Below are 24,048 nucleotides of genomic sequence, written 5' to 3'. Positions count from 1 at the left end.
TTGTCCATCAGTTCCTGCCAAATGTTGTGCATCTTTCCTGGGTGATCTGTAGCCACAAACAAAACAACCTAGATGTCTGACAGAAAGAGCATCAAACTAGCAGCTAAAAATTGAAGTGCTTTGCTGTTCTAGCAACTCAAAGTTAGGCATCCATGAGTATAGCGGGCCATCACCAGCAGCAGAATTATACTCAACCACATCCCGTAACCAACCTCATGGTCTGGCATATTCCCTACTCTGTCATTACCATCAAGTTGGTCTTCAACCCTAGTTTAGTGAAGAAGCATGTCAGGAAAACATAAAGCATAACTAAAATTGAGATGCCTACCTGGTGAAGCTACAACACAGGACTACTTGCATGCCAAACTCTAGGAGTAGCACATGATAGGCAGGACTAAGTGAATGCACACCATCTGATCTAAGATCTGAAATCTTGCCACATCCAGTTGTGAATTGTAAAGTACTGAGTTGCAATGGCTGGAGACCAAGAACTTAGAACAATCAAAGTTTGTCAACTCAGAGCAGCTCTTACGTGCTCTTTGTCTGCCTATGCTATTGGGAGACATCCCACACACCGACACGTGATCCCTTATGTACCCACGTGATTTCAACATCCATAAAACACACAGTCTATGTCTACGATGAATGATGCACAAGACGTCACTGGATGAAAACTATTTATACTATATATATTGAACAGGCTAACAACATATAATCATTGCACAAAACATGGATTTGGCTGCTGCACTGCTGGCATAGCCCATTGTGTCTTCTTCCCCAAATCCCTACTTTTTTAAAATTCAAAGACCAGGTATAGGCTAGTCCAGTTGTCTCCAAACTCCGATCCAGATGCAGCTCAGAGACCCCTAGGCTAGTCCATGGCATAGTTGTGGAACCCTGTATTTGGTTTGGTTATAGTGCTGGAATCTTGTATTTAGTTTGGTTACGCACCAACGGTTATTTGGCTATGCTCTAGGTACATTTAGGTTCCATTCAAAACTGTCAGCCACCACGACAATCCATGGAAGGTTCGGGACTTTATTTAGGAACTGTGACTCTTTGGTTTAATGCAGCTTGAGTGTGCTGCATGATACACATCTGGATACTTTGTCCTCATAGATTTAGGGATTCCTTTGCCTTGTATCTGATTGCTTCCTGCCCTGGGCTCTTGGTGGAGTTGCTGGGTATAGTTCCTCTGCAGAAAAGCAGGGTTGACAAATCACTGCCCACGCAAAATATATCTTGTACATTTAACCCATCTCTCATGGAGAATAATGTGTGGAACTGGTGGGGAAGCTCCCTTGAGAAGTAGGGGCAGCCTTTCATAATGTGATTGTGAAGCATGTGAGATCCGACTGTGGAACATTCTTGAGTTCCTAGATTTGATGAGAGGAAAGCAACGTTATAATCATAGTCATCGTATTTATATGTCAATATCTTCCTTGTGAACTACCCAGTCAGTGGTGGGCAGGGCTCTGAAAAGGGCTTCAGCCAAGTGCAACTCCTTACCACATTTGTAGATGAAATTGAGATTGTACTGTTGCAACATGAGCATTGTGCGCTGTAGCCAAACACAAAAAAGTTTGACAAGATTTTTTAAAAATAGTTATGAATGACTAATGATCTGACTCTGCTTTTATGGGATGACCATATATGAAATCATGGAATTTCTGATAAGCGAAAACCAGGGCAAGGAGCTCCTTCTTGATCTGGGCATAACGAGTCTCAGTGTCAGTGAGGACCCTCAATGTAAAGGCTGCTGGTCTGCCATTTTGGATGAGATTGTGTCAAGTCTATGCTGAGAAAAAACTGCTGATGGAGCATAGATACTCCAACATTTAAGTATTGCAGCATTGGAGAGGCCGAGAATGTCTCCATGAATTTGTTATGGTATGATACAGATAGCTTCCCAATGAAGTTGCAGTTAATGGGCCTTTGTGCTGTATCGCTCCTGGGACCTGGTGCTGCAGACTGTGTACATCTAGACCAAAGTGGATTAGCCCAGTCTGATGCTGTCCCAGATACCCAAGAGCAGCTTTACATTTTTGTCAACGATATGAAATTGGAAGCTTCCCTATGTGCAACAGAGAGAGGCCACACAACTTCCGTGCCTATTGTTTGTCTGCCATATACCACAAGGTCCACCTGAGTATTAAGTTCTGGTGCTACATGTGGCCCTACTTTCCACAGCAATTGTGTGGGCAGTACATTGTACTTTGATCCAGTTTTGATCTTATGTCTTAATTTTGCGTTGCTGCAGGCAATATTTAAGGTGGTGAAAATGTCACCTTCTCACTGATGGTGTTGACACTGACAGCAGAATGTTGTTGCAGTGGTTTGGTTGCTCTGATTGAGCTCCAGTTTGTTTACCTTGTTCATGCTCCTAATCTTGGAGAAGTGACTGACTGCAATGTGGCTGGTGGCATAGGAAGGATGCTGGAGTTCTATTCTGTGAATGGTGGCCTCCACAGTTAATCCCCAACCGAAAGAGGACACTCTTGTCTGGTGATTGTCGAGCGGTGTTCATTGCATTCCAACCATTATTTTGTAAATTGAGTTTGTGTCTTTCTATGCCCTGTTTGCGAAGAGAACTCCCACTTACCTGATGAAGGAGCAGCACTTTGAAAGCTAGTGGCTTGTACTACCAAATAAACCTGATGGACTTTAACCTGGTGTTGTGAGACTTTTTACTGTCTCCACATGCCCTGTACTGTAAAACTGTCTTTCTCCCACCTCTCCTTGCTACTTTTCTCTGACTGCTCATTCAGAAAACAGATACTGATGGCTGATTGCAACATTAGGGGCAGCATTTTCTCAAAATATTTCTAAGTGTAAAACCAGCGATAAAATGGGTGGTTTTCTCACTGGTTTTATCATCAAGGTGAGTAATGATAATTTATAGCACTCTGTGCAATACTGAGGCCAAATTGTGAATCTTGCCAGTTGGAGGGTGGGTGGAGTCTCAGCTCACCCAAGAGGCCAGCTGCTGAGTTGTAGGGGCACCATTGTGCAGTCACGCCAAACTCAGAGGCTGTAATGTGAATCTCGCCAGTAGCTGGCGTCATTTGTATACAGTATAGTTGGAGATCAATCACTCCTGCACCGCCCCACCCCCAAATCATCAGTAAAATCCCCTGGATATTTCTTGCCAAGGAACTGTTTAAGGACAACATCATGATGGACTCCACACACAATGCAATTTTTACAACTCGTTCGTGAGAATACCATGCACACACTTTCTTGCGAGGATTTTCAGAGTCCCAGTGTGGGACTGTCTATCCAGTATGATGTTATTGGCATGATTATGTGCTCAAACATTTTTGGCAATAGGTGATTCTCCTCGTCTTCCTTCTATTCAAAAACAAATGATTCAAATTTCACGACAGCCTCAGGCTTGCTTTGCTTAATAAAATATACAGCCTTACCTTCTTGAAAATATCCAATAGACATTAGATGCACCACTTTGTCTCAAATTTTGTCCAATTGTCCGTGGTGTTTTTGTCAAACACGAGCAGGTCAATGTAGTGAAGTCCCTGTGCCATTCTGCCAACTCCTGACCTTGAGTACTGGGTGATCATGATTGTCAACCAACGACTAAAAACAGTAGAGGTTTAGGATTAGTTCTGAGCAGCCCTTACATGCTATGTGTCTTCCCAGTCACCCCCCACCCTTCCCAGCTGCTGCCCTCCTTCCCAGCTGCTGCCCGTTGCCACCAACCGCCCCCCCACCCCAAATTCCTGATATGAGATCCCTTATATATCCGTATCACCCCAGAATCCACATGACTACCTGATCTACATGACTGGTGTTGGACAATTAAATAACTCACTGAGAGAGAAAAATGCAAAAATCCCCATACTCAATAATTGGGGAACATAGAACATCAGTGCAAAAGACAAAGCTGAAGCATTTACAACAGTCTTCAGCCAGAAATTGAGAGTAGACAATCTATCCAGGCCTCCTCTAAGTCCCCAGCATCACAGATGCCGAACATCAGTCAATTCGATTCACTGCATATGAAGAAATCATAGAAACCCTACAGTGCAGGAGGACATTCGGTCCATCAAGCCTGCACTGATAACAATCCCACCCAAGCCCTATTCCCGTAACCCAGAGCAAACCCGTGCACACAAGGGGAGAATGTGTAAACTCCACAAAGACATTCACCCAAAGCCGGAATTGAACCAGGGTTCCTGGCACTGTGAAGCAGCAGTGCTAATCACCTGTGCCACTGTGCTACCCATCAGACATGGCTGAAGGTACTGGATACTGCAAAGGTTCCTGACAATATTCCAGCAATAATACTGAAGGCTTGTGATGTAGAACCAGCTTTATCCATAGTCAAGCTGTCCCAGTTCAGCTACAGCATTGGCAGCTACCCGGCAATATAGAAAATGTACTGTACACAAAATAGGACAAATTCAACTCAACCAACTACTGTCCCAAGAGTCTATTGTCAATCAGCCACAAAGTGATAGGAGGGGCCATCAACAGGGCTATCAAGCAGGAATTGCTTAGCAATAACCTGTGTGCTTATGCTCAGTTTGGATTCCGCCAGGGCCACTCAGCTCCTGACTTCATCACAGCCTTAATTGAAAATGCTGAATTCCAGAGGTGATGTTAGAGTGGCTGCTCTTGACGGAATGTGCTATCAAGGTGCCCGAGCAAAACTGGAGTCAATTGGAATCAGGTGAAAACTCTGCACTGATTGGGGTCACACTTAGCACTGAGAATAATAGTTGTGGTTGTTGAAGATCAATCACCTCAGTCCCAGGACATTGCTACAAGAGTTCCTTAGGGTAGAATCCATCTTCAGCTGTTTTATCAATGACCTTCCCTCCATCATAAGGTCCAAAGTGAGGGTATTTGCTGATGCTTGAACAATATTCTATATACTCCTCAGAAACTGAAGAAGCCTGTGTCCATAAACAGCAATGCCAGGACAACGTTTGGGTTTGGGCTGATCAAATGGCAAGCCATATTCATGCCATAGAAGTGTCAGGCAATTACCATCTCTAACAAGAGAGAATCTAACCATCGCCCCTTGATATTCAATGGCATTGCCATCATTGAATCTTCCACTATCAATCCTGAGGATTGCCACTGAACAGAACCTGAATTTGTATAGGATACAAATCCTATGGCTACAAGAGTAGCTCAGAGGCTAGGAACCTCGGTGATGATAATTTATTTCTTGATTAACAAAACTTGTCCACCATTCACAAGCACAAGTCAGAAATGTGATGGAATATTCACCCATGCCAAGGTGAGTGCCATTCCAACAACATTCAAGAAACTTGACACCATCCAGGACAAAACAGCTTGCTTGATTGGCACCCCATCTAGCACCTTTAACGTTCACTCCATCCACCTTCGACACACAGGTGAAGCTGTATACAAGATGCTCTGCAGGAACTCACCATGGATCTTTCGACAGCACCTTCCAAACATGTGACCTCTATTATCTACAATGACCAGGGCAGCAAATGCATGGGAACACAACTATCTGGGAGTTCTCTATCCAGCCACACACACTGTCCTTTCTTGGAATTGTCTGACGTGAGGATATTTCTGATGGCTGAACAATATTCAGCACCATTTGCGACTCCTCAGATACTGAAGCAGCCTGTATCCATAAGCAGCAAGACCTGGACTACACTCAGATTTATGCTGCTCACTATCACTGAGTCAAAATCCTGGAACCCTAATGCAGCACTATAGGTTTACCTACAACACATGGACTTTAGCAGTTCAGGAATGCAGCTCACCACCACCTTCTCAAGGGAAATTAGGCACAAGAAATAAGTGCTATCCTGGCCAGTGACACTTGCATCTAGTGAGTGAATAAAAAGAAGACTTAGCCATTCCAATTCATGCCCAACATCAATGAAGCAATCCCTCAAACTGCAGCCCGGCCTGGAAAAGCTGCAGCTGTACTTCATTCCTCACTCTGAATCCTGATATCATTGACAAAAAGCTCTGAGTAGTAAGTGCAGTCTTCGCCAAAAGTTTGCTGTGTGTATATACTGAGGCCACCCAAAGGAAAAGCCATCAGGTTGACTGTGTGAGGTGTTGGTAAGTACTTTGGCGCCGAGAGTAGAGAATCAGTCTGAAAATATTTAACCACAAAAGCCATTTAGCATTTAATTTTATCTCACACTAAATCAAAATCTTGAATGTGATGTGATCTTCCATTGTGGTGCCAAATGCAAATTTTAAAAATAAACATTAAATCACTATAAATTTTTCAGAGATCTAATTTTCAACAATGGGGGATTGTGATAGGTCAGAGGGTAAAAATTTAAAAATATGTAATTGAACTCTTACCCACCCTCTTCTAGGTTTAGCAGATAAAGAGCAGGTAGACAGCCACAACATCCACAGCAGCTGAGTTAGAAATTTAAACGTTTTAGTGAGGCTCACAGCCAAATTTAATCTGTTTTATGGTAAAACCGTAGCCCACCAACAGCTAATGGGAGGGGATAAATACCTTTCCAGTGCTTGTGTGGCCGAGGAGAGCAGGCATGCTTCCTCATGGCTCCACAAGTCCCCCCCTTCTCCCATCAGACCAAAACCACCCCCCCCCCCCCCCCACCCCCCCACACACCCCTACACAAAGACACCAGACTCTGGGATCGAATCTTCTTCAAGATCATACAGTTCTCCCTATCCTGACCAGGGCTCAATGATTGGCAAGTCCAACCCCACATCAGTCCAAATCACGCCTTCCCAGAATGGAGCTCAGACTGGCAAAGACAGCTTTGCTTTTGATCCAGGTTCACTCCTCCAGCCGGATCGGATACTTATCCCTATAGCGGGGGATCAGATCCCCAGCATCGGGGCCCCTGAGCTTGGATCCTCCACCCCACCCCAGGATTGCAAATCAGGCCAATATAGTCCTGGGACCTGTTCCAGGATCCTCCTAGCCTAATCTGAAGCCAAATATGTCAGTCAAGAACAAAGGATACACATTGGGAGTTAAAACTCCATCCAATGCATGCAGGAAGCTGGACCAAAATCCCTGCAGCCCTGCCCATGTACTACACCCATTAATAACAAGATACTTGAATCAGGACCTGATTAAATCAGGGGTCAATTACATGAGAGTTGAATGATGACACTATGTTTAGTCACTGAGTCTTAGCAACCAAGACAGGTACAACGTGTTCACAAACAAAGATCTAAGACACTTGGTACGCATGAATGTAGAGTTACAGTTTGCATGTTGCATGTCCCATGACATGTGCTCTTCTCTTGGTTCTGAAAATATCTCAGGCAAGGGGCAACTGTCATTGGCAAATTACCTGCCCACCCCAGTTTCATGAGATCTGATACTATTCTGCAGTAAACTAGATTTATTACTTTTGTTCCTGACTATCATCCTCCCTTCGCTGGGACACTGCATGCAAGTAATGTTTCTCGTGAATTATAATTCAGTTGGTGTTCTGGGGGACATCATTTTTTATTATATCACTTTAAATGAAATATGTTACTCCTCAGTGTTCTGGTTGAAAATAGGTTAAGTTGAGAATCTAGGTATTTGGATTACAATCTGTGACAGAGGTAATGTCAATAGAAAATCACCAATTCTACATAAACAAAGTAATGTCTTTAAGACTTTTAGCTTCAGGCTAGGCAACATTCTCTTTTAATGCACTGAATGGAAAGTTCTTATGTGGAATGACCCAAATGGCTTTGATCCCTCGAATACCAAGAATTGTTAATCTGGCTGTAGCTAAAGCAATGCAAATTATCGGACTAATTAATGAGATATTAAGCTTTAGCTAAACTTTGATTTGGACACTTTGTAGCTTAAGACCCTTTGAACACATCACACTGCACAATGGAGTCCATTCTGAATTACTTTCATGCAATCAGAAGTTCCTGGTTATTAAAATTCCCATTGTTTTTATTCAGATGAGCCAGAGTGAAGTGTTTATGAAGCATTGGCAAACAGATCACCTCAATGAGCAATGTCTTCATTTGCAGAAGAAAATTATCATATGTCAGAAAGGTAATAAAACATTAAAATTACATTGTTCAATTTATCTTTTACTTTGTTAATGTATGCTTTCACTTTGTCATTTAAAATTTTCAAACCCAGTAAAACAATGCTTTTATTCATATATGTTATGATCCAATTAATTTAATTATAGTAGTTCAGAAATCATTGAACAGGCTAACACAAATGATTCCAGTACAAGCGGCACAGCAGCATGGTGGTTAGCACTGCTGCTTCACAGCGCCAGAGACCTGGGTTTGATTCCCAGCTTGGATCACTGTCCATGTGAAGCTTGCATGTTCTCTCTGTGTCTGCATGGATTTCCTCTGAATGCTCCCTGGCGCTGGTTAGGTGCATTGACTCGAATAGCTGCCAGACTGTGGCAACTAGGAGAATTTCAGTAACTTCATTGCGGTGTTAATGTAAGCCTTACTTGTGACTAATAAATAAACTTTAAAAGCTAAAATGTTATTGAAATTCTCAGGGCTATTAATTGACTATAATTTTTGTTACCTGTTCACCAGTCAGTAGCATTCTGCATTATTGACTAGTACATTTTATTGTGTGAACTGCGATCCATAATTCTGTTCCATAACTGTAGTTGTCAGAGAGTTTTTAGCCCGCCAGCGACTGCTGCAAAGGATGAACGTTAAACAGCAAGAGGTCAACTCCATTGAAAGCTTTTTGCAGTCTGCGGAAGACATGGGACTGAAAGCATATGATTCCTTGGTCATTCAAAATGCATCTGACATTGCACGGGAAAATGACAGGATTCGGAATGAACTTAATGCAGTTTATCTGAGGGAAAAGTTAGAGGCACGACACAGAGACGAACAGGCCACAAAACGGTAAGCATGGACCTCCAATATTGCAGTCTTTGTGAGGAATGATTGCTGGATTTGTAAGAAGCCAAGATTTTTAGAACATATAAAGTAAGGTTAAAATAATTTCAATGAGCCACATAATTAGTTTCGTATGTTACAAATATGAATGGTGGGAGCTATTCCAAGAGATGAAAAATACTAATTAAATATTGCAGTAAAATTGAACCACCCCAGTGTGCTGAAAGTTTCGGGACTTAGTGATTCAATTTATCAAATTCAGGTAAATATTACTTGAAGAGGTACAATTTGACAGTTGATGCATTGCGCACAAACAGGTTCTGTTTAACACACGGGTGTTTGGAAAGCCGGTTGCTTTAAATAATGGTTTGCTCCAGTGAAAGAGTTAACCATTTTGTATCATCCCAGCAGCCTATTTCAGGCAGGCATGCAGTGTCTGCAGCAATCGCGGTATTGGTGGGACTGCTTGCTGTCATCTATTTTCCTAATTGCGAACAGCAAAATAGATGACACTGGGGGAATCTTAGCTCCCATTGCAAAACAGGATAATAAATCATTCAGAAACGTGTGTTTCATTTTGAATCATAATCTAACATCTCATATATAGCAATAGAGGTAGAATGTTTTAATTTGCACAGAGCAGAAACGAACAGGAGAAGACAGCCAGCTTTCTGTGGATTTTTTGTTTGACAGGAGTAGTGCTTCCACCCTCACTTCACAGTGGGGGTGTTGGTTGCTTGCTTGTGTGAAAAGCTGGCATTACGTTTGCATGAACAGGTTCATTGTTCTAATTCAGCATCTGGACGTCATTTTAATTTCAGATCTGGCAACGGGAGTGGAAAGGTCAATGAAGACAGTCTTTCGGGCTGCCGAACAACGAAGCAGTTTCACTCGAGTTCGGTGCCGGCACCTACCTTTGTCGATGGGTTGGCACATTCTGTGATTGGATCATCCATCAGATCACCCTCCCTTCACTCAGTATTCAGTATGGATGATAGCAATGGCCTGCAGTCACCACGGAAACAACCTCCTCCTAAACCAAAGCGGGACCCCAATACGCGACTGAGTGCTTCATATGAGGCTGTGACTGCATGTATATCGGCGGCTTCTAAAGAAGCAGCAAATGAAGGTTTGAAGAATGATTGTTCACGTTGAGAATAGTATAAAATTAGACTAAAATGGACAAATCTTCTTCATGATTAATCTGTCCATTTATGTGACATTTAGTAGTGTCATGGGTGATTTAACTGCCAGGCTATAATATATGTACCTTCTCAGCATATTGCCTTTTTTTTTCCTGTAACTGAGACTTGTACGATATTTCCTGAAAACAGTGAATCCTAGTAACCAGCTGCAAAATAAAGTGATAATGCTACCAAGGTGATGTCACGAAACATAAGCAGTATTTTAGGTACATCACAGCATCTTATAAAAATAGTGAATTGTGCATCCAGTCTGTCATCATTGGTGTAATCGAGCACAGAAGGAGGCCATTCAGCCCCTTGTGCCTGTGCCAACTCTGAGAGCTATCCAATAGTCCCGCTTCCCCACTCTTTGTCTCATAGCCGTGCAATTTTTGTTCCCTTTCATGTATGTGTGCAATTAGTACTGAATCTGCTCCACTTTCAGGCAGCGCATTCCTTTATATATCCACACCATCACAGTTTTGTGAAGTAGATTGGATGGACCACAGGGAATTTTGCTGCCCATCAATTTTTGTATATACATATGTATGTAGATACCACAGAGTGATTTTTTTAATAATTTAATCACTGCAAATCGAGTACAATTTTACATCATTTGAATTTTGCTGCTGCTATCAGAACCTTGCCACTAGATAACTATAGTGTAATCTCACTCCCATGTGTCCATTATTAACGCCAAAAGGTAAATTTTCCCATTTTATTGCTGAAGAATAAAGCCACACATAAAGGGACCATTGGTCAGAAGGATAGTGTTACAGTGCTGGAGCTGTCTCTCCAACCTCTGCTCCAGTTGTGTGCAGCTTCCCACTTAGGTCATCGGATTGGATAATTGATGCTTTTCAATCCAACAACAACAACATAATTCACTTTGTGAATATTAAAAATCCAGCATAGTGTGCCACAGCTAAATACAAGTATTTCAAATATTATCCCTATTTTGTTTAATCTGCTGTTGTATGATTCAGTAAAAATTAATTTAGCTGTGAAATTCCAATTTTGTTCTTCAAGAAATTTCACCAAATGTTCGCATAAATAAGCTAAATAGTTAAATATATATAACTACCTAAGAGTGAGTTCAAGATAATATTTTAATCCTCAAGAGTATGTGCCTCCCTCCTCAACAACATTATGTAAGAAGAAAAAAGGAACTTGCAATTATATACCACCTTTCCCAACCTGAGGAATCCCGAAATGCTTTACACTGAAGAACTTTTGAAGTGTGGTCAGTATTGTAATTGCAACCAAATTACATGCAGCGTGCACCCATATCACAGCCTCACCTACTCTCAATGAAACCCAGCTTTCATCTCATTTAAACTCACTATTACACTCTTGTACTTACTTCTGCAACTTCTGACTCAAAGAAGATGCACAAACTTTTGGCTTCCATTGTGCTTGTTGAAACTCCCTTGCATTTGGTCACAATTGTACAAAAATATTCTTTGCTTCTTCTACAATACAGCTTCCCATTTGGGGTATCAGATTGGATATTTGACATTTTTTAATCCGACAACATTTAGTGACTAATACAACATCCAATTGGCTGTAAAGCACTTTAAATATCTCAGTGTCATGCAGGATGTTACATAAAGATTTTATTTTGCTGCATCTTTAGCTTTTCAAATTTGAACATTTTTAACAAGCAAATGGAAGGTATCAAATCTTAACTTTATCAATGCTGAAATCATAAATCTTAGAGGTTCCAACAGAGTAAGCAGGCTGGAAGCAAGTATTTTCAGCAAAATTGTAAAGATGAAGCTAATTTTCCCTCTTTTGATTTTGAATATGGGAAGAGCAAGTGGAGGCAAATTGGCTGTGAAAGATCACATGACCAAACATTTCATTTAATTTTCCTGTACCTGTTCAACCCATATAATATTTTACTCCAAGTGCAAGAGGGAAAAAAAATTCTGACCACCAGAATTTTGCTTCTGATGCCACAACATATGAAGATAAATTTCACATTTCACAGCGCCCAAAGTATGAGAATTCAAGTTTATTCCTGTATTTTAATGGTGACAATGTCAAACATATGTTTCTGAGCCCTTGATAATGTACTCCTGGTACATGAATATTGCCACCAGGAAACTGAAGATTCAATGTCTAGTCTTTTGCTATGCTGAAAGGCAAGCACCAACTATCATTCAATCCACCTGTATCTTTGATTAGCCTTGTAATTCACCTAAATCTGAATTTTTGTGGGCATTGTCTCAATTTAAGCAACAACTTCAATAGAAAATCATTTGAATTTCTGGAGAAACAGTGCAACTGGTTAAAGAAATTCGCTTCTCCAATCTTTCCATTGATGTTATAGTGAAAAATCCAGAATACTCTGTGGAAATTCCCCCAGCCGAATCTTTTGGATCATTTTCTCACTTCTAATCAGCTCTGACAATACATCTGTCTCTTTGCCGCTGGAATTTGTTGCACACTGCCCATATCTATGAAGAACATAATTTGGAAGTTTTCCCATTATTCTGGGAGAGCAGTAATTGAGTGGTCTCCTTATTTTCTGTATTAATTATTTAAATCAGCAGGCAAGCTTTCTGAATTAAAGTGGCTTTAATGAAGATTCAGGTACATTTAATTAAATAAATTGAAATGTGGCGATCACAAAGTAATTAATTAATTAAGCAGTTAGGCTGCAGGAATTAGAAATTACTTGCAGAGAATAAAAGGAAATGGTAACAAATTAATTAAGTAAATACAACTTGAAATGGAGCAGATAAAACAGTCTTTCACTGAATGAGGATCAGAGTAAATCTTTCCAATAAAACAGGACACACAGCCAGCAATTACTAAATTCATTAAATAAAGATTGATTTCAGATAAATTAATGAAATAAAGGAGGAGACACTGACGAAGTTAAAGTGGTCTTACCCAGAATTGTTAGGAGCTCAAGCAAATAAATTGATTGAAGACAGAAATGGCATTTAAATAAGTCGTGAAGAAGCTTGTCAAAATTAATTAAATAAGTAGGTGAACTTGAATAATTCAAAATATTCTTACATATCAGCAGAATGAATTAAAGACACTGGGGTTAATGAATTCCAAGCGGTCTTGTAGATTGTCAAGATTAATTAAAGTCGCAGGCTTCATTTGACAAAATTAATTCAACGATGAAATGGCCTTTAAGAATTCATAATGGTTTTACGCATCACCAAAATTAATTAAGAGGTGGGCCTTAAGAACTCAGACTGGGCTTTCACAGCATTGGCTAAATAGCAAATATATTTACCGATTATAATTGTTTTCACTATTAGTAGTAATGCATTAGTGTGGCCATTTAAAACAAAATTATTATTTCCAACTGCCATCTCATAGATTATCTGGATTTATACTATTGGATTAGTTAGATTAATAATTTAATGGATTTGGTTGTACAAACCTCAAGCACATCACAGTTGAAAACTGTGACAAAGGGCTATTATCATTTTACAAAACAATGTCCTGCAATCACATTACATGGTTTACTGACAAGGAAATGTTCAATAATGTGACTGATATTATTGTTGTAATACACCTTAAATGATAGCAGCATGTCATCACTTTAAGGGAATTGTGTCATGTGATCCAGCCTCAGGTATATTGTAAAAGCCCCCTTTCTGGATCACATGACACACTTCCTTTAATATGACGGCATACTGCTATCCCTCAAAGGCATATTACAATGATTATTACTTCAGTGATTGTAGTTCAGCTGCAACAGTTTTTTTGAGTTTGTAATTGCCTCTTTTATTCATGTAAAAGAGTGTGTGTGGGATCTTACACTTAAAAGAATGTCAGAGGGTCCAAGGAAATGAAATGATGTGGATCTTTCTACTAACAGAATACAGCTCAAATCACCTGTTACATCAAATTGGAAACTTGCCTTTTCCCTCCTATTCCACATTAAAGGATTGAACCCAAGGTTCACACTGTGTCACTATTTTAATCATAGTCCAACATTTGGGACTTGGGGTGATGGTTGGGAATATAAGTCCCCAGGGTCCATTTTGAGCGGGAAAAGAATGTGGAAATGGTGCAAGACATTTTTTTCTCTATACTCACAAAATACCTCCAAAGCATGCAGAATAGAAAGCCATTTATGCCACAGTCCATGCTCATTTTGTTGCTCGATTCCTAATTGCCTTTGTGAAGGCGATGATGAGCTGCCATTTTGAACTGCTGCAGTCCATCTAGTATTGATCCATCTGCAGTACTTTTAGGAATGAGGTTCTATTATTTTGACTGAGCAGCAGCAAAGGAACAGCAATATGGTTCTAAGTCAGGGTAGTGAGTGATTTGGAGGAGTTCTTGCAGGTGGTGATGTTCCAAGGTGTCTGTTGCCCTTGCTTTTCTAGGTGGTAGAGGTCACATGTTTGAAAGGTGTTGTTGAAGGAGCTGTGCTGAGTTACCACAGTGCATTTTTTTTATGTTCCATACTGAGTTTCATTAATTGATTTATTATTGTCACATGTATTGCAGTGCAATGAAAACTTGTTTTTTGCAAAGTTAAAAATTTATTTGTTAGTTACAAGTAAGGCTTACATTAACACTGCAACAAAGTTACTGTGAAATTCCCCTAATTGCCAACTCCAGCACCTTTTTTGGGTCAATGCACCTTACCAGCACATCTTTCAGACTGTGGGAGGAAACCAGAGCACCCGAAGGAAACCCACGCAGATACAAGCTATACGGACAAAACATAGTACATAGGGGAGAAAGAAAGGAGGGAGTGCAGAATATAATCTTGCAGTTACCGATAGGATGAAGAGAAAGACCAGCTTAATATTTGACAGGACCATTCAAAAATCTGATGGCAGCAGGGAAAAAGCTATTCTTGAGTCAGTGGTTATATGTGGAGGGTGTGATATGCTGGTGGAAAGGGTGCAAATCAAGTAGGTTGCTTTGTCCTGGATGGTGTAAAGTTTCATAAGTGTTGTTGGAGCAGGTGAAAAGTATTCCATCACATTCTAGACTTATAGTTTGTAGATAGTGGACAGGCTTTGGAGAGTCAGGAGGTGTGTTACTCACTACAGAATTCCAAGCCTCTGAGCATAAGCTTTTTTATCTTTCACAAAATTATTTTTCTGACCTGTTTTGTTGCAATTCCTGTGTCACCAATCCACTTGTGAACTTTTCTGTCACTGGCTTCCTATTGGATCACTTACCTTTTAGGACCAGTTCCTTCCTAAACCAGTAAAGCCCTGCTTCCATTGAGTTCCTTGTGTAATATCACTAATATCATACCATTGCCATTGTTCTATGCTTTCAACCAATATAGGTCCCAGTACAATTCCATGTTCTTATCTGTTGTCTGAAGTAAATGATACATATTTAATTGTGTATACAGCAGCTTGGTTTAGTCTATTTAAGGCCGACTGATATCTTTACCTCTTGCATGCAACTGACTTGAAGTAACTGATGAGCGCAGCTCTGTGTCATGTATAGATAGAACATATGGGGCTCGATTTCAATCAAGCAAATGAAGGATATTGAATTATAGAGCTATAACTCTTGTTTACATAGAACATAGAACATAGAACACTACAGCGCAGAACAGGCCCTTCGGCCCACGATGTTGCGCCGACCAGTTAAAAAACAATGACCCACTAACCTAAACCAATCCCTTTTCATCCATAAACCTATCCACGGATCTCTTAAACGCCCCCAAACTAGGCGCATTTACAACTGCAGCAGGCAGGGCATTCCAATCCCTCACCACCCTCTGGGTAAAGAACCTACCCCTGACATCTGTCCTATTAATTTAAAGCCCCCCTTAATTTAAAGCCATGCCCCCTCGTGCTAGCTTTCTCCATCCGAGGAAAAAGGCTATCACTGTCCACCCTATCTAAACCTCTAATCATCTTATATGTTTCAATAAGATCCCCTCTTAGCCGCCTTCTTTCTAGCGAAAACAACCCCAAATCCCTCAGTCTCTCCTCATAGGACCTCCCCTCCATACCAGGCAACATCCTGGTAAACCTACTCTGCACCCTCTCCAAAGCCTCCACATCCTTCCTGTAATGTGGGGACCAGAACTGCACACAGTACTCCAAGTGCGGCCGCACCAGAGTTGTGTACAGTTGCAACATGATGCTGCGACTCCTAAATTCAATCCCTCTACCAATAAACGCCAAGACACCGTATGCCTTCTTAACAACCTTATCTACTTGATTCCCAACTTTCAGGGATCTATGTACACATACACCTAGATCCCTCTGTTCATCCACACTATTCAAAGTCCTCCCGTTAGCCCTATACTCGACACATCTGTTATTCCTACCAAAGTGAATTACCTCACACTTCTCCGCATTAAACTCCATCCGCCACCTCTCGGCCCAGCTCTGCAACCTGTCTAAGTCTCCCTGCAAACTATGACACCCTTCCTCACAATCTACCACACCTCCGACTTTGGTGTCATCAGCAAATTTACTAATCCACCCAACTATACCCTCATCCAGATCATTAATAAGAACATAAGAACATAAGAAATAGGAGCAGGAGTAGGCCATCCAGCCCTTCGAGCCTGCCCCGCCATTCAATAAGATCATGGCTGATCTGTCGCTACTCAGTTCCACTTTCCCGCCCTCTCCCCATAACCCTTAATCCCCTCTCCTATCAAAAACCCATCAACCCGCGTCTTAAAAATATTTAGCGAGGCAGCCTCCACCACTTCAACGGGCAGAGAATTCTAGAGATTCACCACCCTTTGAGTGAAGAAGTTCCTCCTCAACTCCGTTCTAAACCGCCCCCCTTTTATCTTGAGGCTGTGCCCCCTAGTCCTATTGTCTTTTTTGAGCGGGAAGAGTCTTTCCACCTCTATCCTATCCATCCCATTCATCATCTTATACGTCTCAATGAGATCTCCTCTCATTCTTCTAAACTCTAACGAGTACAAGCCCAGTTTATTCAGCCTCTCCTCATAGCTCAACCCCCTCAACTCGGTATCAGCCTAGTAAACCTCCTCTGCACTCCCTCCAAGGCCAAAATATCTTTGCGCAGGTGCGGCGCCCAAAAATGCACACAGTACTCCAGTTGCGGCCTCACCAATGCCCTATACAGCTGCGGCAAGACCTCCCTACTTTTATATTCAATCCCCCTCGCTATGAAGGCCAGCATCCCATTCGCCTTCCTGACCACCTGCTGCACCTGCAAGCTGGGTTTTTGCGACTCATGCACAAGGACCCCGAGGTCCCTCTGCACCGTCGCCTGCTGCAGTTTTTCGCCCCGTAAGTAATAGTCCTTCCTACCATTCTTCCTATCAAAGTGGACCACCTCACACTTGCCAACATTAAATTCCATTTGCCATTTCCTGGCCCATTCGCCCAGCCTATCTAGATCCTTCTGCAGACTCTCCACACCCTCCGCACAATTTGCCGTTCCCCCAATCTTGGTGTCATCAGCAAATTTCGACACTCTACACTCGGTTCCCTCCTCCAGGTCATCTATATAAATGGTAAAAAGCTGAGGCTCCAGCACCGACCCCTGGGGCACTCCACTAGTCCACTAATAAAATGTTTATGTGATCATAGAAACCCTACAGTACAGAAAGAGGCCATTTGGCCCATCAAATCTGCACCAACCACAATCCCACCCGGGCCCTACCTCCATATCCCTACATATTTACCCATTAATCCCTCTAACCCACGCATCTCAGGACACTAAGGGCAATTTTTAGCATGGCCAATCAACCTAACCCGCACATCTTTGAACTGTAGGAGGAAACCGGAGCACCCGGAGGAAATCCATGCAGACACAAGGAGAATGTGCAAACTCCACACAGACAGTGACCCAAGCCGGGAATTGAACCCAGGTTCCTGGAGCTGTGGAGCAGCAGTGCTAACCACTGTTCTACTGTGTCGCCCTAGACAAATGTTTTATGGCCGTCATTGGACTTTTAATTCCAGATTTTTGTTTCATTGAATTCAGATGTCACCATCTGCGTGGTGGGATTCGAACCTGGGTCTTCAGAGCTTTACCCTGAGTCTCTGAATTGCTAACCCAGTAACAATACCACTCTGTTACTCTTGATAGGCTTATGTCACTGCTATGTATTTTACTTCAAAATTTGTAGTAAATTAGAGATAACTGGTGGAATTAGAGATAACATGGCAAAGTGGGGCCTAAAAAAGCCACAGGGTGGGGTGCCATTATTGAAGATCCCATAACACGCATACAGGCAACCCCATCCTCCCAACATGCATATTTTTCACATCAGTAAGGGGTGCGATCCCAATGTGGGGGACCATACAGCAGGGAAGCCCACTAATTAAATGGAAATATATTTAAACAAGGTTCCAATCTTCCTGGGCATGAACCTTGTTATGTCAATGGGAGGGCTGGTGATAATTGCCTCCTGAAATTTTGCACCCATGTTGCCATTTGCCACAGGTATAAAATCCCAGGCAACATGTTTGCACCTCATCTCAGTTATAATTTCCTGTAACTTTCAAGGAAAGTCACTACAGCTTAATCTTTCATATTTCGGGCTTGAACCCAATAAACTGCTCGGCATTTAGCTGAAAGTACAATGGGATTCAGGCAATGAGTTGTAGCTTTTCGACTAATCCTGGGAATTTGCAGACAGTATAGAAAACTGTCATTTCTAACTGGAGCATTAATGGAGTGTTACATTGAAAGTTTGTCATCAGAGCTTAGCGTAAATACATATAGCAACATGGATATATGAGCTACAGTTAGCTATATGTGGACCCGGGACCTGGATTCGATTCCTGGCTTGGGTTACTGTCTGTGCAGAGTCTGCATGTTCTCCCCGTGTTTGTGTGGGTTTCCTCCAGGTCCTCCAGTTTTCCCCACAGTCTAAAGTGTTCGGTGAATTGACAATTCTAAATTATCCCTTTAGTGTCAGGGGGACTAGCTAGAATAAATATATGGTGTTATGGGGATCGGGCCTGGATGGGATTGTGGTCAGTGCAGACTCGATGGGTCGAAAAGCCACCTTCTGCATTGTAGGATTCTGTGATTCAATGCTAAAGTTCTTATGAAGCAACACATTGTAATAATTTGCCTGCACCTAAGGTTCATTCGGTAAAATGTTTTTAACTCTGTGATATGCATGGTTCATTACATCTACTCAACAAAAGTTTCCAGAGAATACAAACACAGTTGTTTCTATTAGTGAGTTAGGCGTTCATCCATCTCGGGAGATGATGGCCTGTGCACCGTGTGTGTACACACTTCTGTATTAAACATCACTTGTTATTGCTGTAGTGGCCAAGTGGTAGTTCTTTCTGCAGCCGGCACAAATGAGCAGCATTGACTGATATTATTTTCTTCCTATGGGCTCTTTTTTCACCATCTGGTCATTTCTTTTACTCTGTGATTCTTCCACGTCTTTCTTCACTGCTTACCTCCAGGCACTCAGGTCAGCAGCAAAGATTTCTCATGCATAGTCTCCACTTTCAATCAACTTGATGTCTCACTTCCTTGTATCACAGACATGGCAATCTATTGGTCTTGTGCCTGTAGTAAGCACGCCATGGAGCATCTGTTAGGTGATGTGGCTGTCATCCATTTGGCTCACATGATCCAGATAATAGAGTTGCCACTGACTCGAGACAGCAAACATATTGGGGACCCCTGCACCCTGGAGTACTTCTGTATTTGCCAATCTGTCTTGCCTGGAGGTTCCCAATATTCATCTAAGGTAGCGAAGGTTGAAGCTGTTTAGCCGCTTTTCTTGGCTTGTATAAGTTATCCGTGCCTCACTATTGTAAAGGAGGGTGCTGAGAACATAGTTAGTTTGCTAATGATCCACACTTAACCTGTCAACTCTGGTATGACAGCCTTGGCAATCCTGGTGTTGATTTCAACATCAAAGGGCAGGTTACCGCTAATTGGTGATCTAAGACATTGAAGCTGCCGACAGCCTCCAGAGATCCAGCTGTTGATGTATATCCTCGCCCAAAATGTTGGTCTTTCTGACACTGATGCAGTCCAAACTCCTTGCAGCCCAGAGATCTGATCTATAAACTGTTTCAAGTTGATTTCAGTGCAAGATGCCAGCATGGCTTCATCAGCGAAACAGTGTGTCTGCATTTTGGTTTTGGCATACAATCTTGCCAAGGTGAACAGCTTGCCATCAACTCTGGCATGCAGGTACACATCTTCATTTGAATTGAGGTAAGTATGCAATAGCAGCATGGAGGAAGATGTGCCAAAGAGTGTTGGCTCCAGGATGCAGCCCTGCTTCACCATGCTACTGAATGTGAAAACCTCCAATGATGTCCCATTGTAGCTGACACAACTGTGGAAAGAAGAACCTTTGTTGCACCGCCTCCAATGCAAATGTATCCTTCCTTTAAATATGGAGATCAAAATTACACACACTATTTCCCTGCACCTTCATTATGTCCTCATCATAACTTGCATCTCCACTTAGCTTTGCATCATCAACGAATGTAGATACATCACTCTACCTTCATCTAAATGATTAGTAAAGATTATAAATAACGAGGACCCAGCATTGATCCTTGTGGCCCTCCATTTGTCACAGCCTACCAACTTGAAAATACAGTCTGCTTCTTGTCCATTAACCCATCCAAGCTAATATATCACCCCCAACTCCATGAGTTCTATCGTCTATATTCGCCATTTGTGTGGCACCTTATTAAATGCCTTTTGGAAATACAAATATATTCATCCCCTTTTTTCTATGCTACCAGTAACACCCTCAAAAAAGTCAAATAAATTTATCAAACAAGATTTCCTTCTGTAACAATAGTGTTGACTTGTTCTAACCAGGCTACTTTTCCAAATGTATTGTTAAGACTTCCTTAATAATGGATTTCAGTGCTATCCTGATAAGTGATGCTTGAAAAACTGATCTATGGTTACCTGTTTTCCCTCTCCCTCCTTTCTTGAATAGCAATGTTACATTTCCTATCTTCCCATCTAGCAGGATGAAAGTGAACCAGAGAAACAGAGATGTATAGGAAAGGAATTCCAGAGCTTAGGACCTAGGCAATTGAAGGAAAGCCCACTTATTGTGAAGATTTTTGTTAGCATTATTCATTCATGGGATTTAAGAGCTGCTGGCTAAATGGGCAGTTATTACCCAACCCTCATTGCCCTTGAGAAGATGGTGATGAGCTGCTGCCTTCAACCATCATGGTCCACATGTTGTAGGAACATCCACGGTGCTGGTAGGAAAAGAGTTCTAGGTATTATAACCAACAACAGTGGAGGAGTGGCAATCTAGTTCCAAGTCAGAATAGTGTATGACTTAGAGGAAACTTCCAAGTGGTGGTGTTCCTAAGCATCTGCATCTTTGCCTGTCTTAGTGGTAAAGATTGTGGAGTTGGAAGGAACTGACAAAGAACCTTGATGAGTTGCTGCCCTGCATCCAGTAGATGATGCACACTGTTGTCATTGTGCATTCATGGTGCAGAGAATGGATGCTGAACGTAGTCAATCAAGCTTTGTCCTGGAGGGTGTCAAACCTTTTGAGTGTTGTTGGAGTACATTTGTCCAGGCAAGTGGAGAACATCTCATCACACTCCTGGCTTGTACCTTGCAAATAGTGATCAGGATTTGGGGAATCAGGAAGTGCATAATTCCATGCCTCTGACCTGCTCTTGTAGCCATAGTATTATGTGGCTGGTCCAGTTCAGTTTCTGGACAATGGAAGCTCCCCGAGAACATTTATAATGGGGAATTCAGCAATAATAATAGCATTAAATATCAAGGGAAGATGGCTGGATTATTTTTGTTGGAGATGACCATTGTCTGACACTTATGTGGTGCGAATATTACTTGTCATTTATCAGCCCAAGTCTGAATATTATCCATATTTTGGAAATAGACAGCTTCAGTACTTAGGGGTCTCAAACAGTACTGAACAATGTGCAATCATCAATGAACATTCCCACTTCTGTTATTTAGAATCACAGAATTACTATGGTGCAGAAAAAGGCTATTTAGCCCATCATGTTTGTATCAGCTCTCCAAATGAGCATCTTGACTTAGTGCCATTTCCCCTGCCTTCTCCCCATGCTCCTGCACATTGTTTCTATTCAAATAATCATCTAAACTCCTCTTGAATGTCTTGATTGAACCTGCCTTCACCACATTTCCAGACAGTGATTTTGCTACCCAAACCACTCATTGTGTGACAATTTTTCTTGTATCACTTTTGCTTCTTTTGCAAATCACTTTAAATCATTCTTTATCCTTTTATAAGAGGAACAGTTTCTCTCTTTCTACTCTGTCCAACATCTCTCATGATTTTGAACTTCTCTATCAGCTCTCCTCTTTGTCTTCTTCTTTCCAAAGGGAATAATCCCAACTTCTCCAATCAATCCTCATAACTGACGTTCATCACCCTGGAACCATTCTTGTAAACCTTTTATGCACTCTCTCCAATGTTCACATCCATTCTATTGTGTGGTGCCCAGAACTGTCCACAGTATTCCAACTGAGGTCAATTCAACATATCCTCCTTTCTCTTGTACTCTATGCCCCTAATAATAAAGCTCAGAATATCGTATGCTTTATTAACTGCTCTCTCCACCTGTCCTGAACCTTCAATAATCTGTGCACACATATACCCAGGTCCCTCTTCTCCTTCGCAGTTTTTCCCCTTACTTTATATTATCTTTCCATGTTCTTTGTATCAAAATAAGTCACTGCACACTTCTCCACATAGAACTTTATCTGCCCACTCCACCAATTTTTCTGTGTCCTTTTGAAGTTCTACACTGTCCTCTTCACAGTTTACAATACTTCGGAGTTTTGCATTATCTGCAAACTTTGAAATTGCCCCCGCACACCAAGATCTAGATCTTTAGTATACTTCAAGAAAAACAAGGGTCTCAATACCAAATGTTGGGGAACAGCACTCTAATCTTCCTCTAGTCCAAAAAATATCCATTGACCACTACTCTCTACTTCCTATTACTCATCCAATTTTGTATCCACATTGCTACTGTCCCATGGTTTATAATTTTTCTCACAAGTCTGTTATTTGGCATTTTATCAAATGCTTCAGAAAGTCCATGTACACCACATTGATGACATTACCCTCATTGAGGGAAGGTCAATAATGAAGCAGCTGAAAATGGTTGGCCCTAGGACACTATCCTCAGTGTTCGAGGATTGAGAACATTCCACAAACATCTTCCTTTGTGTTAGCAATCACTCCAACCAATGGAGGGTTTTCTCCCTGATTCCCATTGACTCCAGTTTTGCTATGGCTCCTTAATACTCAGTCAGATGCTGCCTTTATGTCAAGGGCAGTCACTCTCATTTCACACCTAAATTCAGATCTTTTGTCCATGTTTGAACCAAGGCCGTAATGAGGTCAAGAGCTGAGTGACCCTGGCAGAACCCAAACTGAGCATCAGTGAGCAGATTATTGCTGACTAACTGTGGCTTGATAGCACGTGGACACCTTCCATCATTTTACTAAACTTTGCGTGTAGACTGTTGGGGCGGTAATTGGTTAGGTTTGATTTGTTCCGCTTTTTTGTGGACAGGACATTGCTGGGCAATTTTCCATATTGTTGGTAAGTGCCAAAGCCATAGCTGTACTGGAATAGCTTGGCTAGGTGCACAACTAGCTCTGAAGCACAAATCTTCAGTACTATTGCCGAATATTGACAGGGCCCATAGCCTTTGGCATATCCAATACCATTTGATATCACTTGGAGTAATTCAAAATGATTGAAAACTGGCTTCTGTGATTCTGGGGACCTCAAGAAGAGGCTAAGCTGAAACATTCAATCACCACTTCTGACCAAAGATTGCTGCAAATGGTTCAGTCTTATCTTTCGCACTGATGTTCTAAGCTACGCCATCATTGAGGATGGAATATTTGTGGAGTCTCCTCCTCTAGTTAGCTCCTTAAATTGTCCACCACTATTCATAACTGGATATGTCAGGACAGCAGAATTTAGGCCTGATCCATTGATTGTGGGATTGCAATTATAATTGGGCATGTACGAGAGGACAGAATTAGAGGAACGTAGATATCTCAAATGGTTGCTTGGTTGGA

The 24,048-nt window shown here is 41.6% G+C and overlaps 1 protein-coding gene across 4 annotated transcripts in view; it reads left to right on the top strand.

Annotated features, from left to right (window-relative positions):
* Positions 1–24,048, top strand: part of myo16 (myosin XVI) — a 427,405-nt gene that overhangs the window by 378,640 nt on the left and 24,717 nt on the right. For all 4 annotated transcript variants that reach the window (XM_080196876.1, XM_080196874.1, XM_080196875.1 and 1 more), the window contains 3 exons: positions 7,918–8,014; positions 8,604–8,850; positions 9,666–9,973. In XM_080196876.1, coding sequence (XP_080053002.1) covers positions 7,918–8,014; positions 8,604–8,850; positions 9,666–9,973 — 652 coding nt within the window. The remainder of the gene's footprint in view (positions 1–7,917; positions 8,015–8,603; positions 8,851–9,665; positions 9,974–24,048) is intronic.

This window comes from Carcharhinus amblyrhynchos, chromosome 10 (genome assembly GCF_965287045.1).
Source record: "Carcharhinus amblyrhynchos chromosome 10, sCarAmb.v2.hapA, whole genome shotgun sequence".
In the NCBI taxonomy this organism is placed as follows: domain Eukaryota; kingdom Metazoa; phylum Chordata; class Chondrichthyes; order Carcharhiniformes; family Carcharhinidae; genus Carcharhinus; species Carcharhinus amblyrhynchos.
Note: the sequence above shows the minus strand (reverse complement) of the source record. Positions and strands in the feature narration are given on the sequence as shown.